The 15,954-nt window shown below is 40.4% G+C and overlaps 1 protein-coding gene across 1 annotated transcript in view; it reads right to left on the bottom strand.

The window, feature by feature from the left end:
* The window catches only part of PLXNC1 (plexin C1), a 66,658-nt gene that overhangs the window by 13,187 nt on the left and 37,517 nt on the right, over window positions 1-15,954 (bottom strand). Inside the window, exons 16-22 of the mRNA XM_086741786.1 lie at window positions 15,300-15,401; window positions 14,811-14,914; window positions 11,174-11,215; window positions 10,554-10,678; window positions 9,783-9,981; window positions 8,239-8,385; window positions 276-453 (exon numbers count right to left, since the gene is read on the bottom strand). Of these exons, the coding sequence (XP_086597912.1) occupies window positions 276-453; window positions 8,239-8,385; window positions 9,783-9,981; window positions 10,554-10,678; window positions 11,174-11,215; window positions 14,811-14,914; window positions 15,300-15,401 (897 nt within the window). The remainder of the gene's footprint in view (window positions 1-275; window positions 454-8,238; window positions 8,386-9,782; window positions 9,982-10,553; window positions 10,679-11,173; window positions 11,216-14,810; window positions 14,915-15,299; window positions 15,402-15,954) is intronic.

The raw sequence follows: 15,954 nt of genomic DNA, 5'->3' as shown, positions 1-15,954 counted from the left end.
AAAAGGAACATATAAATTACAAGTGTTCAATAAATAACATCTGTTTGTTAACTGCATGCTGAAGTCCTTGCAGAAGCAAAGCAGATGCAGTTCCAGTGTTCTAACTGGTAGCACAAATGATCTAGTATTTCCCCAGAAATTTCCAACAAAAGCTATGTTCTGCCTAAACACTAAAAAAAAAATCAAATCTGAAGGTAGGAATTCCTAAAAAGAAAACTCCAAAGACAGCCTAGTGAATGACTATATGAAAATATAACACAGTAACACTCTCTTACCAAGACCAATTTCATCCAGCTGAAGACCATAGAGAAAGCCATTCTTATTAAGGAAAGCCTGAAGACTCTTCTCCTTGACTTGGCCTATGGTGTCGCAGTCTAGAACATTAACTTGGATAGTTTGACAGGCATCTCCGCTCTCATTTTCTGAGATTTTTTCAAAGATAACGTTCACTGTCTGGGAAAAAAACACATGTTATTCTGATTTACAGGGAACAACCTACAAAACTCCTGACAGTAAACCTGAGAGATTTGCAGCTTATTTATTATTAAACCTATTTTGAACAAAGATTATTTGAAGGAATTACACAATGAAGCATTTAGAACTCCTCTTGTCTGAAGAATCAAAGATACATAACTATATATTTCCAAAAGTCTATTTTGTATTCTGCTTTTGTGCAAATCTATTTCAGCAAATTGCTAAAAAAAAGACAGGAGATCAGGAAAAATTACAACATATGTTCTAAAAAAAGCAGATCTTTTATTTAAAATGAATGCCTTAAAAGCAAAACTGCAAGCAACTAGAGATCTGATAAGGTTGCTAAGTAAGTCGTCATGGTAAGCGTGATTGATTTGGAGTGGATAGGAAGCAGTGTTCAAATGCATATTGACACCAGCAGATTATGCTGAGTACCCGATATCACACCAAAAAATACACCTCCCTGGAGTCAGGCGTTCAGTGTCTGTCTGCACGCAGCCATGTCTCTAGAGGCAGCAGAGAGAGGGCTGCTGCAGAAGCAGTGGAAAGGGAAAGCATGTTGCAGTAGACAGAACCCAAAGTGGTCCAGATCTGCACAGAAAAGTGTGATTTATTCTATTAATCCAGATCAAACACCCATACGATCTGTTCAGTTACAACATCCCTGCCCTTTAGCTCACAGCTACTCTTAGCCAAGACGCAACTCATCATCGGAAAAGAGGAGGCTGAAGGGAGACCTCATTACTCTCTACAACTACCTGAAGGGAGGTTGTAGGGAGGCGGGTGTTGGTCTCTTCTCCCAAGTAACTTCTGATAGGACAAGAGGAAATGGCCTCAAGTTGCAGCAGGGGAGGTTTAGGTTGGCTATTAGGAAACACTTCTTTACTGCAAAAGTGATCAGGCGCTGCAACAGGCTGTCCAAGGAAGTGGTGGAGTTACCATCCCTGCAGGTGTTCAAAGAACATGTAGATGTGGCACTTCAGGACACGGTTTAGTAGGCATGGTGGTGTTAGGTTGACAGTTGGACTTGATGATCTTAGAGGTCTCTTCCAACCTTAAGATTCCATGTTTCTACAATATGATCTGCTGAGCTGCACAAGGTGAATATGAGGTAGAGGGAGGTGCCAATGAGTCTGGGTGACCATCTCCAGGGAATGTTTTTAGTCAGGTTGTATTTCTGGTTAGGTCAGGCAGATCAGCTGCTTCCAAAAGGCAGGGAAAAGGGATGAACACAGGATTGCTAATGCCAAGGGATAACAGCACTCATTTCCAGTGCCGTAGCCTGCCCCTTGCAGGGACATCACTGTTCAGCTACATGGATACAGACATTCAAGCTGCAGGTGTCTCGGGAAAGAATGAAAACAAGCGGTTTAGGTTAGGTGCCAGCACTTGACTGCAAGTGGCATAGGAAAATCTGCATATTTGGATCATTCTGGCTGTTGGACATTTCTGGTGTAATACACATCTTTTGTCTGAAATGTGAGCACTGCAGTGTGACTCAATAAAGGAGTGATCATGAAAAGAGGAAGTAATTTAATTTTTTTTTTTCCCTGTTGTTATGTAAAGGAAAGAACTTCTGTCTAGGTTGCTACAGGGACAACTTTTCTCTCTTCTTAGAAAAATGGGTAGTTATTAATAGTTATAGAATGCTATTTTATGCTTTATTACCAGTACCCAACCATGAGTGAAAATTATGACACACTAGTTGTGAAAAAAAGTAGTCCAATGAGACATAAATTAATTTTATTGTTTCTAGAGAAGCAAAAGGAGTATTAAAAACAGGACCACAAAACTATGAAGATCAGGATTCAATAAAGACTAGGATGTAGCTAAAGTAACTGAGAATAACTTAATCAGGACACAGAGACGTTTAATTGTGAGGAAAATGAGTCCATGGAAAAGACAGACGGAACAGAAGAGAAGGAGATGCGGGAATGGTGCCTGCAGAAGGAGAACCAGACTGGATGCCATGCCTCGGGTTGGGATTTCATGCAGAAAATTAGTAAAAAATATATTGGCACAGGAATGAGGGAGTCATGCTCGGTTAAGCCCACAGACCAGCTGAACAGACTTTTGACTGTCCTTGACTTTTGACTGCCCTGAGGTCATGGTCTTGTAAGATAAACATGTAGACAGGGACTAACTGTGTTTTACCTTTGGGAAACTCATTTTAATCAAAGTCTTTGTCTCTTCTAGTCTCCAAACTGATCTTACAGGAGCAGTTACTCACTCTTTAACTGATGACGATTTGTCTTTACATCCTCAGAAGCACTCCTTCTTTTTGTTGATCCTTTCCTCCTAACATTATTCCTACACTGCAATATTCATGTTCCTGCTTCTCCTTCATTTCCTCTTCCTTTCAGACTGTCAGGAGAAACTGTCTTTTTCTCTGCTGCAGAGAATTTTCTTTTCAGCACATGCTCTCACACAGATTGCACATAAATGTGCAGCCTCTTCAGTTATCAGCATGTGAGAGTCCTCCCATCCCCGCTCAACTCATTGTAGGATGACAGGACTGTAAAAAGAAAGTAGTTGTCCTTTATGTAGGTGGAATACAAGTAATTTATGGACTCCTCAATTGAAAGTATCCACAATGTGAGGATAATAACAGCACTTTATGACTCAAAGAAGTGGTCAGATGGGAAGAAATATTTAAATGCATAAAAGTATCTATACCAAGAGAGCCAGACAGTTTTGCTGATATGATTTCCTGCAGAAGTTAATCTTAAGTGATGAAGCAATTGATGGGGAGCTAGGAAAGCCAATTATTATTATGTCTTCCCTCTGTAGCTGAAGTTTTAATAAATCAGATTCAACCTGTCTGACAGCACAATCCCTGGCTTGAGAAACCATTAATCAGAAGCTGACAGTCACAATCACTGCATTTAGACACCAAGTGCAGCACTAGAAAAAGAATCAGAAATGACTGTAAAATTATGAAAGCCCTTTTATGATCAGCTCTGAAGGTCAGAAAACATGTAAGAGAAATCATAGGAGGACACATTGAAGTCATGAGGAACTCTCATCAGGCCCTTTTCTAACCTCTCTCACTTTGCAAAGGTAACAAAAACACAAGTTAACTTAGAGAGAGATTCAGGAGGAAATTACAGGACATGTGGTTCAACCTAGTAATATCACGAGTTGGGACTTCACGCACTAGAAATTAGTGGTTAGCAACACAGCAGTCACAGTGCTCTTCAGCAAAGGTTTAACGCAGGTTGCAGGAAATGTTAAAGGCTTCTAAAGGAGACCAAGGCAAGCATCTGCAACTACTTGTGTGGGAACCAGCCTGGAACCTAGCTAAAATCCAGGAACAAATTTTTAAAACATGTTTTCACTCATGCAGTGACAGTAATAATGACATTTGAAGACAATGTTTACAGCTGGTTTTTCAAATTTGTAGATTTCGTGAAAATGAATTTCAAACAATGAATTATTTAGTAAAGCTATTAATAACTATAGCAGATAATAAGTGAGATGTGGCTTAATAAAGAAATGGGCTAACACCATATTTTCTTAGAAGTAAAGAAAAGTCATCTGGGATATTCAAGGGCTCTTATTCATTACCCTGTTCTCTATTCAGCTATGCATCTGCACAAAGCATATTTCCATTTATCAGACAGACTGAAAAAAACAAGAAAAAATTTTGAATGGTAGAAGTTAGAGAATTATGTAAAAGAGACAGCACCGTGACTTACAGCACAACAAAACTGCTTAAAACCTACTTGCCTGTCTCCCAGACTATGACATACAATACACAGCGAAAATCAGATTGATCGTACGATCCTTCTGCAGCAGCCAGAACAGTTATCCATGAAGAGGTTACAGAACAGCCAATACACCAGCAGAGAAAATGTTGCAGGAGTTAAATTTAGGCTAGATGGGTGCTCTGCAAAGCAACGGTTGCTACTCAGTCTGTATGGTACACAATCTGTACCAAATTCAGAAGACTCTCCTGTAGCCAACATCTGCACTGCTCGCTTCCTAGCGAGGGCTGCTGTGTCCTTTCCTGCTGACGAAAATCCCCATATGTCACATGCTTTTAATAGCTTCCTTATCTCTCACAAAGTGTGCCTAATAATACCACAGGCATGGTGTTTTAGAAAGAAATTGGGTTCCCTGTCTCTGCTTTCCTCCCTTACGGCCCTCCCACTTCTTTTAACACCCTTCTTTTAACTCGTAAAGCAGTTGAACACTTTAAACAACCTTCCACCACGTGGCTTTGCTTCACTCTCAATAAAAGGCTGTTGGCTGAACAGGTGAATTAGATAACTTCTTCCCATCTAAAAATGCACACTCATTTTAGCAAAGAATTCAACAGCCCAAATCCCTTTTTTAAAAATAAGCAGTGACTACTCAGAAGAATGCCAGAGCACCAAGTCTACCACATGAAGAAGTCTCCCCTGGTTTTCCACAGGAAAGATTCCACTGAGAGCTTCTCCCATGCCAGACTGGCATTGTGTAGCTTTTCTATTTAAAATGAAACACTTCAGTATTTCAGACTCAGCTGTGTACCGCACTTCTTCATCAGTCACTGAGCAAATTATCTACCATGGGGTGCAGCTGCTTGTCTACCTGAGAGAAAGCAGGCTTTCTTCCTCAGCCTGTGAGAAGGCTCCACAACATATCCAAGTCTCTTTCAAGGCAGTTTTACTTCTCATTAATCAAAGGTAAGCACAGCGTGAAACCACACGCTGTGGGCCCCTCAGCTCATACAGGATCGGTGCTTTCAGAAGCATCCTTCCTTCAGTTCCTCTGCTTGAGTATTTACTTCAGCAGTCCATCTCTCTTTGACATCTGACCCTTTCCAGTAGAGAGGGGTAACAGTAGGGGGGGGTTGGCTGGTCCCAAGGTCCGTAGCCTTTTTTCAAAAGGCATGGGGCCCAGCCAAGGGACAGCTCTAATACAATTCAAACCCAACATGTTTCTTAGTTCTCTTTTCTTCTTGTTAGAAATGGCCTGAATTTTAGAACATATCTCTTATCCTTCCTTCTTTCCCTATGCCCAGTGCTTCTTCCTTCTCCCGCCTCAAGAGTTTATCTGCATAGTGATGTGTTTAGGAGAAAATGTGTGGAGCTCCCCTGATTTTTAGAAGTCTGTATTTTTTTTTGGTTTAGAACCAAAGTCCCAGTCCTGAAAGGAGAGATTTGCATGCAGAGTGCCTACACACTTCTTTGTGCCCTGCCACTGATTTGAGAGTTGAACTCCCTACCAGATGTATCCCTGCATCTTCAAGTGCCCACATCTGCAGATGTGCTTCAGTATCTTTCTGTCGCCCTCTTTTTGGCTGTGCTTTTACAGTTTGCTCTGGACAGGCAGTCTTTAATGCACTGCTATTATGGGGCTGTGGCAAGGGGCAAAATAAAATACCAACAAAATACTGCAAGACTCAGAATGTAACTACAGTGAGCAAGTGTGCAAATGCATTTGAAAACTCAGCTCAGAATTTAGTTCATCTAGAAAACAAAACCTGCAATCCTTTAGGCAGAAGTTTTCTTCCAAAGAAAGAAGAAAATACTTGTTTTCCTGCCTGTACGCTCACAGGTCCTGCATGCCATTGTAGTGCATGTGAAGTGGTGTTAGTGAGAGAAGAAAAGCTGACTCCTTCCACTTTAGCATCCTCTTAAATGCTATTCTTGAAGAGAAAACGTGCACAGCTGGCCTGCTTCCTTAGCCCAGAAAGCCTCACTGTTCCACCTAAATCTCTTTCACAGCACAGTTTTAGTTTCCAGCATGAATCTTAGACAAAACACCGAAAAAAACTGTTTCCCTGTCCAGCCAGAGCAAGAGTCCTTGGGCTCTATCTCTGTAATTCTACTGCAGGATCCTCTCTCCTTTTCTAAGGTTTTGAAGGGAACATTAAGCCACCTCTCAACTAAGTCCAATAAACTGCTGGACCTTACTGGGAAAAGCTGACTTATTAATCCAACAGTATAATTATCTCCTGTTTAAAAGCAGGAATATAAAGTTCAAAGCAAACAACGTTTGAGAAAGGCTATGTGATCTCTCACTTCCTCAACCCTCTGCAGACAGCCTTCCTCACTGATACCAAGTCCTTCAGACCACTTCCCCTCTCCCTGCTGCAGGCTGTCCACAAGACCCTATCAGCCACTGCAAGCACAGAAGTGGCACTAGGAAAAGCATTCAAGGCAGCCTTCAGCAGTTTCGGTCAGCAATTGAGTGCTCTCAATTTGAATTTGTGCCTAAAATAAGAAAAGTCAATCAATTCCACAGGACCAGATGTTCCTGCACAGTCTACTAGTAACAGACATCAAGCCTGCTTGAAAATGGTTGCTCTGCGTAACTACTGGGTTTTGTATCCTATGACTATGTATAGCAGCAGTATATCTAAACTTACCCTGAATCCCAAATGCATGCCAGAACGCGGTACACAAACAAGGAAACCAAAGATACGGGATCACGCATTTAATTTTTAGTCAGAAACTTCCTTTCTAAATGCACGCTGTGGTAACTTAGCTTGACGTACCTTCAAATGAAGTTTCCGACAACAGCTTTGAAAACAGCTTTAAGAAGACTTGACTATAAATTTGTCAGTCCAAGAGCTTTCAGCAGAAAATGACAATACAGAAATGTTTCACAGAAAGGTTGTCATTTCAGCTTCCTACATGACCCAGTAAGCTAAGTCCAACGGATTACTGACCAGCCAAAATTTCCAGGGTCATGTAGTCTACTCCAGTATGTGGCATCTTAGGACCTCCAGGTTCTTGCTGCAAAAACAGAAGATGGGCAGACCTGGGAGCCCCAGCTCTGCCTGAGGCTCAGAATGAGGGCTCTGAAAAGGCCCAAATTCTTCTCCAAAGCCACCAGACACTTGCAGTGTCCCTGTCATGACAGTTGCTGCCCTGGCAGTTTCTCCTCCCAAGCTCTGAAGCCCACTACTCCGTTGCACTTCTCATACTCTTAAGTATGTCTGATAACTCTGAGAAGAGGCCAGGAGTTAAGAAGTGAGGAAGTTATGGAAATGGCTGGAAATGCAGATTTTTAAGTTCTCAGACTTAAAATATTTTGGAAATTCTAGGAAAAAAAAAGTACTCTGGTTACTTTGAAAACCTTTTTCAGACCTCCTACTCAAAAAGTTGCAATCTTTACATGCTCTGAAGTGCGATAATCCTTGCTGTCCCTTCTCCCTTCAGTTTCAGAATGACAATCAGTAAGAGAATTCTGGCTTTCAAAGAACAGGAAGCATTTTGTAGTTACTTTGAGAAAGGCCAGGAATACATGGTAAAGTTCAGAAACTTAGCTAGGCTTCTCAGATACCTTGTTTTTAACTAAGCAACTAATTAAAATCCACCACACTGTAACCTTGCTAATTGGGAAGTAATAACATGGAAACCCACAGCAAACTACCGCTGCCACAAGAAAACACAACAGAAAAATAAAAGCTCTGCATTCCATCCTTTCATTCATTGAAAAAGCGTAATTTAGTTTAAATTCTAAGCATATGTTTACACTTTTGTAGCACATTTTAAAATAAGAAGGAATTTTAATACTCTGAAACTTCATTAAATCTAACCTTTGGTGATTAAGGCATGCTGTGAAATGAGGAGTGCGTGCTATTTGTGAAACGTATATTGGTGAAATACCAGCTAGTTAAACTCTATTGTGTTTTGAAACTTTGTCAGCAATAACAAGCTTATTATCTGGGTACTTAACCATCACCTTAGCGTCCAAGAGCCTTAATTTAGCTTCCCAGAAAAAGAGAAAACATGCTAGTTGTCCGTGTTTGGAGGGAGGCAAACATACCACTGTTTTGAATTCAGACACTTGCCACAGCAGCCAGTCTTCATTAAGTGTGTACAGGGCTTTGCAAGTTATCGCATCAACAGGTCCTTTGTTTATCCTCTGATTGAGGGTTGTCACTAGCAAATAGAAAGGTTCACCAATTGTCTCCTAGGACATGAAACAAATGCAAGGAACACGTTTATTGTTGTAATCATTAAACGGGCATGAATAACTAGAAAGCAATCAAGTGTAACAAATTAAGTAATTTCCTTTTAACTAACTTGTTATCTTGCAATTAGAAAATAAAATCCCTCTGAGTAGATTTATCTAGTTACTTGTTTAACCTCCATCCTTTGCTTCTCGGTGTGAAAGCCTCATGCAAATATCAAGGGACAGCTGGAGCGTGTGGCAAGCCAGCTCGCAGCCCCTTGCTGTGCACAAGCACACTACAGATAAGCTGCTCCTACTCCACCTGGCAGACTCTTCCTAGTTCCACCCAAGACCGGGTGGTGGGTAGGATGCGCATGTGTTCACAGGCATACTTCAGCTATTTCTTCCTTTTTCAGTCTTGTGAGAAAACAAGCTAACAACTAGTTTCCTTTTGAACTGGTGTTTCCCCTTCTTGTCCCTGAAAAAAGCCTTGGGAGAAAGATGATGGGAGACATGCTTTATCAGTCACATGGTGTATCAGTGAAAGAGGGAATGAAACTGGGGCTTCCCACTCCTGCCTGAACTCCAGGCTTCAGGAAGGCACCTGAGAAAGGAAGGACGGAGCTTTGTTTCCATGTGATACCATTCCCGCAGCCTGGCCAAGGCATCTCACTAGCACAGCTCTGTAAAGACGACTGGTGTACCAAGAACAGATCTCTGACTGTTCCTTGGCTCTCTCCTGGGGTTTCAGGAAACTGAGGCGAGCTGCTGAGCCTCAAATGCTTCTGCTGCTGTATTAATGCAAGGACCGACACAAGTGATACCAACAGTGTGATACCACCACACCGGTAAGGGAGACAGGAAGTATAAACAAGCACTGAAACCAAAACCAAAGTGCTACCAAGTTGGCTAAAATAAACAAACAGTAAAATGAAATAAAATGCTTATTTTGTTTCCACTTGAAGTAATTTAGTTGTTGAAATCTGCAATGCTGTTTGGAGATAAAGTTTGGAAAGAAGTTTAGTTTTCCAAAAGATCATATTCCTTAAATCCCCATTACGTAGTACCTTGCATAGAAAGGTCCAGCTGAGTTTTAACAAGTGTGTCAGTCTTTTCGTATGATCACAATACATCTCATGGAAACAATGTCTGACATGAAAAAAGGATATGCTAGATTTTCAAAATTACCCAAAGCTCAGCCAAATAAATGACATAATCATTGCTTACAGACGCGCTCTTTTCCTACATCCCATTGATGACAGCTAGCTAAATCACCTAAACTAGAAGAGTGCACATTAATAAAGTTAAATGTTAGACTGAATGCTTTAAACTGATTCCTCTAACAATTCCTATGTAAGATATAATTTTTAAAAAATTCTTTGCAAGTCTTATGTAGTGAAAAGCTGTACACGTACCCGGAGAAATCCAGAAAGGCAAACAGACATCCAGTTTGTCAGCAATTTTTCTACCACAGATTCAGTTCGTCTGAGCAGAAGCTTAGGCTGTACGTTGCTTGATTGCTCCATCAAGTCCCTTGTCAACACTTCCAAAATATGGGTGAGATAAACTAGCTTAGTTTGTAGTGCAATAGTCAAGAAGGATGCAAACAAGCACCTGTTAAAAAAAAAAAAAAGAAAAAGAAAAAAAAATCCCAGAATGCTATAATACTTGGAATTTCTCTTCCTAGTCATCTTTAATAAATGAAATATACTTTAGTGCAGTTCATATCCTACACTTTCCTTCCTTAGGCACAGAAACTGTCCACTGCTCTCTACAAAAATACAAAAAATGCAAGTCCATCTGCTCTTGTGATTATTTTTTAAACACAGAATTTGTGTCTCTAAATTTAATTCTGCAGAACAACACCTGCTTCAGTGACAGAACATTTATAAACTGTATTACTGTTGATCTAACTGCAGGAAGTGTTTACAGTTTTGAAGTGAGTTTTCCTGCTCCTTTGCCTTTTTGTTTACATGTACAAACATTCTGATTTCTCTTTAATGGCTTGTTTTAATGGCAATGTTTTTTCTTCCTCAGTGCGTGCAGATGGAGAAGATGGAAAATTGCTCTGGAGTAATGCAACCTTGTTTTGCAAGAAGCAGAAATTACATTTGAGTGCTACAATCCATGTTGTTTTTTCCTGCTAATTCTTTGTCTTGAAGATGATAAGCATAATCATACTATACCTGTCTTTCACAGAGAAATTAGTCTGCTTTTCAAGGGTGTGAATGAGAGTAACAAGAAAGTTCTTGTTACAAATTAAAGCATGCAACATGTTGACGCTTTCATCCTTGCTCGTTTGGTCTCTGCTCTGGAATAGTTAAACAAAAATAAGCAAACTGTAGTTTGGCTATGATGGATTCTTAACGCTCAGAAAAATGGTAAGCAACATATGGGATAAGATCTTGGCCTCATTAAAATCAGTGGAAATTTTGCATTTCTTTCATGGGTCTCATGATTTTATTGAAGATGCATTTGTGTTTGTGTACAACACAAAGTACACACATGCAGAGCATACATTTTCTGTCATATACACAAAGTAATGCCAATAGTTAAGTTTGCCTGTCATTTGCCATGACTAGATCCTGTTTATTTTATTTAAATAAGTCAAAAGATACATTAGGTAACAGCATCTTACATACAAAATTATTTTTATGTATCAACCCATGTAACCTTCCTCATGAGGGAAAGGGAACATATCGAAAATGCAATCTGATGTGTTCTAGGAGAACACTGAGATAAGGGATACAATCACTCTTGAAAAAAATATTTATTAATTATGGCATATCACACTACATCAGCTTACCTGTGGCATGTCTTCACTGAAGATGGATGCAAAGCCTCCTGACTAAAATACAAGACGTGATATTTGTCATTCTTATGTATACCAAAAGTTTCTAACACATGTACATTAAACATGCGAAGCATGTTCCTGATGGCACACAACTTGAAAAAAAAACCAATGGAAAAGCTGGCTTCTAATGCAGCTACAATATAAAAACTCTATACAATAACTTCTGCAAAGGTGCTGCCAAGGTTCACTGAAAAGTGAACTCGCAAAGATGACCTGGTATTGACTCAGTGTCACTGTGTGTGTTACGCTACGCTGTTGAGCTGCACTAGCACAGCAGCCAACCAGCGCTCCACGGGAAAAGCTGTTTATTATCCTCATCTGCAAAAGTGCTGGTGTGCAAGGGGTGCTGCAGGCTGCATCCTTCCTGGATGGCAATGATAGCCTTTGGTACACGGTTTCTGTAACAGATTGACACTTGAGTTCATCTGCCTCCATTCATTTCAAGGCACTTTATGAATGTTCACTAACGAACTCTCCAGGAGGTCCACGCTGTCAGTCTCCAGAGAGGCACAGGTGCCACCACCCATCCAGTCCTAGTGAAAGCTCTCACCACAAATGGAAGCCCCCAGTTCTCAAACACCTTGTCAATGCCTCTTGTCGGACTCTTACAGCCTGTAAGGTTCCAACACAGCTGCATGGTCCCAAAGCAGCACACTTGAGCAACAAATTTACACTAGTAACATTTACCATCATCTGCTTTATCTGTGATGCTGGCAGGCCCTAGTTTCTTTACAGAATCATAGAATCACAGAATGGTTTGGGTTTGAAGGGACCTTCAAATATCACCTAGTCCAAGCCCCTGCCATGGGCAGGGGCATCTTCCACTACATCAGGCTGCTCAAAGTCCCATCCAACCTGGCTTTGAACACTTCCAGGTAGGGGGAATCCACAGTTTTTCTTGGCAACCTGTTCCAGTGCCTCACCACCCTCATCGTAAAGAATTTCTTCCTTATGTCCATACAAATATATCCTCTTCCAGTTTAAAACCATTGCCCCTCATCCTGTCACTACAGCCCCTGGTAAAAAGTCTCTCTCCAACTTTCTTACAAGCCTCCTTTATATTGAAAGGCCACTATAAGGTGTCCCCAGATCCTTCTCTTCTCCAGGCTGAACAACCCCAACTCGCTCAGGCTTCCTTTGTAGGAGAGGTGTCCCAGCCGTCTGACCATTTTTGTGGCCCTCCTCTGGATCTGCTCTAACAGGTCATGTCTTTCTTGTGCTGAAGACCCCAGAGCTGAACACAGTACTCCAGGTGGGGTCTAATGAGAGCAGAGCAGAGGGGCAGAATCCCCTCCCTTGACCTCTTGGCCACGCTTCTTTTGATGTAGCCCAGGGTATGACTGGCTTTCTGGGCTGCAAGTGCACATTGCCAGCCCACATCTAATTTTTCACCTACGTATCTGATTTTTTGTCTCTCCCTTTCCTCATGCCTCCTGTTCTCTTCTCCTCTACCACTCTTCTTCGTCTTCCTCCACTGGCTATTCCCATTTTTCCAGAACTTCTTCAGCACCCCTAACACCATCTACCAATAAATCTCACATACACAGAGTGAAAAAATCAGAACCATGTTAAAGGTTAAAAATGCTTGTGAATAGGGAACAAGCATGGTAGCATTAAACCAAACAATGGGGGAAATGGAGGGAAAACAGAAACAATAATCCAAATTTAACAAGTAAAGCAAAAAATCAGGCTGAACATAACGAATATTTTAAGAATAGATATAATATCCGTTTAACACCTACAAATATGAAGAACAAACAAAAACCATCAAGCCAGATTAAATATAGAAAATTGAAGCAGCAGGAAGCGAGAAGCTCAAAATGAAGATAGAGTTTTAGGTATCTGACCTAAAGATAGAGTTTTAGGTATCTGACTCCCTCTTTAAGCAACTCATCCCATCCTGAGACAGACGTCTTGGGCAAGTGGGATGAATAACTTTTTTGAGCTGCCTGTCTCTGCACTGACTACAGAAGATGCTCAGTGAACAGCTTCAATGTCTGTGTTTAAACAGCTTAGATTAGATGAGACAAAGCCCATCAGGCACACTGTAAGGCAGAAAGAGCACAACGCGGACATAATTCAAACACAAGAGGTCAAGTGAGGGAAGTGGTGGTTTGTCACTTCAACCCTTCTGTCAACCCTTTCGACACTTAGTTGTAATCTACTACCCCATCATCTTTTCTGTTCATTTGTAATATTTATTTAGTAGAGCACTGCTCTTCTCCCACATTCATACAGCACAAGGCATGTTTGGACACATGTAAATGGTAAGTACTTGGAAGGAAAAATTGGGACACAATACGTTAAATAATTCTGCTGACACCACGTGTCTGAAGAGAGCTAACAGTGGCAAGTTTACCATCATCATAGCAGTATTTCAAACTGAGACAAAACCGAATTGGAATCATTTCTAGGATGCACAGCGGTGTGAGACTTGCCAAGGCAAAACAGAAGCCCTTCCCTTTCTGACCTCACATGATGCAACAGAGTGGCAGACTTCGTGCCTATTTTTCTTTCTTCTTTATTTGCATAAAGCCAAGCATTTCCACCCAGACAGCTTCTACAGACTGTTAGTGTTTTGACAGCGGACTATCACTAGGAAAAGATATATTCCTAAAAATAAAAACACCATTTTAATGCTAATGTGCCTGGCAACAAAACAAATTGAAAGCAAAGAGATGCAGAAAGTAAGATTTCCTTGGTCCATTTTCTTCCAGCCTCCTAGTGACCCCATTCAAATTAGACTGGGGGCATCACAGCAGTACTAGAAGAGATATTCCCAGTTTCCTTTGGCATGAGAACTGGACTCAAAGTGTACAAAGATTATGCACATGTAGTTGTTACATATTATTCTGCCTTAGTGTCTGGTATTTGGTGTCGTACAAAAAAAGGGCCTTAAATGCACTTAACAGCATCATAATGTCCCATATATGCAAAAAAAAAGAGCAAGCAAGAGCAATTCAAGACAAGACCTCTTCGGTCCTGTGATGCAGTGGCACAAACTGCTCCAAAGAACAACGAAAATATCAACCTCTAAACTGGACAGCACTTAAGTACTTATGTAATTTTTAAGCATTTGATGTGCAGTCCTTTGAATCAAGGTCGTACCATTTCTTTCAGCAGCCTGAAGTAGAAAGTCAGCATGACCTTAGAGCCATTCCTCATCCCACAAGTCTAATTAGGAACTGTCATGATGTTAACTAGCATGTTAGCTTGCCTGACTGTTACTTTAATTAGCTATAGCATGGAAAGTGAAAGCATGAGAACAAAAAACCACAATGGATAAATTATAGCTTAGTTAGGATGGCCTGAAAGGCAAGCAACTTAGTGAAGCTGGGCAAAAAAGAAATGGATGCACACACAACCCTTGAAAATTCAACACTGGTGCTTTATCTACAGCATTTAGGCTTGGTTAAATATAGAGAAGTATAGCCTTAAGTGTTCTTTGGTAATTCTCGATTTAAGAAAAGTTTCTTCTGAAAATAACGTGCAATTACTGTGCAGTATTTACTTCAGTTATTTGATCCTGACCTGCCTAGCTTTTTCATTACGAGGCAGGGCTGACAACCGAAAAGTTGTAAATACTTACCTCTGGAAAGAAAGTTCTAAGAGCAAAATGTTTGTAGTCAAGGAAGGGAACGGTTCCAAAACTATCCACCACATCTAATTCATCCATCTGCAGTTCAGCAAATCCTGAAAAGCACCCCCCCTCCCCACCCAGAGAGTTAGTTTAGTTGACACAAAATCATCCTCTCAATTATAACTTGGCCCCAATAGATGATCCTCAAAAAACAATTTTCAGGCCAGAGGGTTGTTTTTTTCTAGCTGAAACTCTTATGAGTGGGAAAGTACCAAATATTTTTTTTTCACTTTTGTTGAAGGAAATATTACATGCAATCCTATTAGCTCAGTGCTATCTGCTACTGCATTGCACACCAACATTAAAGGGGAACTCTGACACAACACAAGAATACTCTAACAGCTATAAAATTAACATGTTTATATAATGTGAGCTTCTTGACAGTTTCAGTTCAGAAATTACATTGTACTTAACCTCCATAAAGCTCTTTAGACCTACCCTCGCGTATTTCTTTCCGAATCTCATATTCCAGCAGTTCAAGTTGCTGACTCTGTTTACGAGTTAACTCTTTGGATTTGTATCTAGTAACTATGAACGCCGCTAAAAAGGAAGAAAAAAAGATTCTGAGCACAGATATTGCAGAACAGACAACCCCTACACAAGACATATTTTAATATTATTTTAAGAAACAGAAAGATTAATATATGTTCTGTTGCGCTCTCCAGCAACATTACTGTTTCTACTGTTGTCAGTGTGCTAGTACCTATGAGACCCTGTTACCTGGATCTAAAACCACATGTTTAATAAAAAACATTCTTTGTAACAAGGTCTTAGAATTATCCATCCAACTTTACTTGAAAATACAGCACATCTTGCTATGTATAACCTGCACAGTGAGACACAGAATTTAACAACCGCTTCTACTACTAGCAACCTACTTAAAGTAACACTGATTAAACAGGAAAAAACAGTTGTTTTGAACAGGAAATCCACTTGCCAATCATTAACTTCTCTAAAGCTTATTTTGAGAGAGAAAAGGCACACAATATGGTTCCTGTAAAGGTAATGCACTTTTAAAAACAGAAACCAAAACAAACAAAAGAAGAACAAACCCCCAAACTTATTACAATACATGGAAATGTATAAAATATAT

Source organism: Chlamydotis macqueenii, chromosome 1 (assembly GCF_036417535.1).
Source record: "Chlamydotis macqueenii isolate bChlMac1 chromosome 1, bChlMac1.mat, whole genome shotgun sequence".
In the NCBI taxonomy this organism is placed as follows: domain Eukaryota; kingdom Metazoa; phylum Chordata; class Aves; order Otidiformes; family Otididae; genus Chlamydotis; species Chlamydotis macqueenii.
Note: the sequence above shows the minus strand (reverse complement) of the source record. Positions and strands in the feature narration are given on the sequence as shown.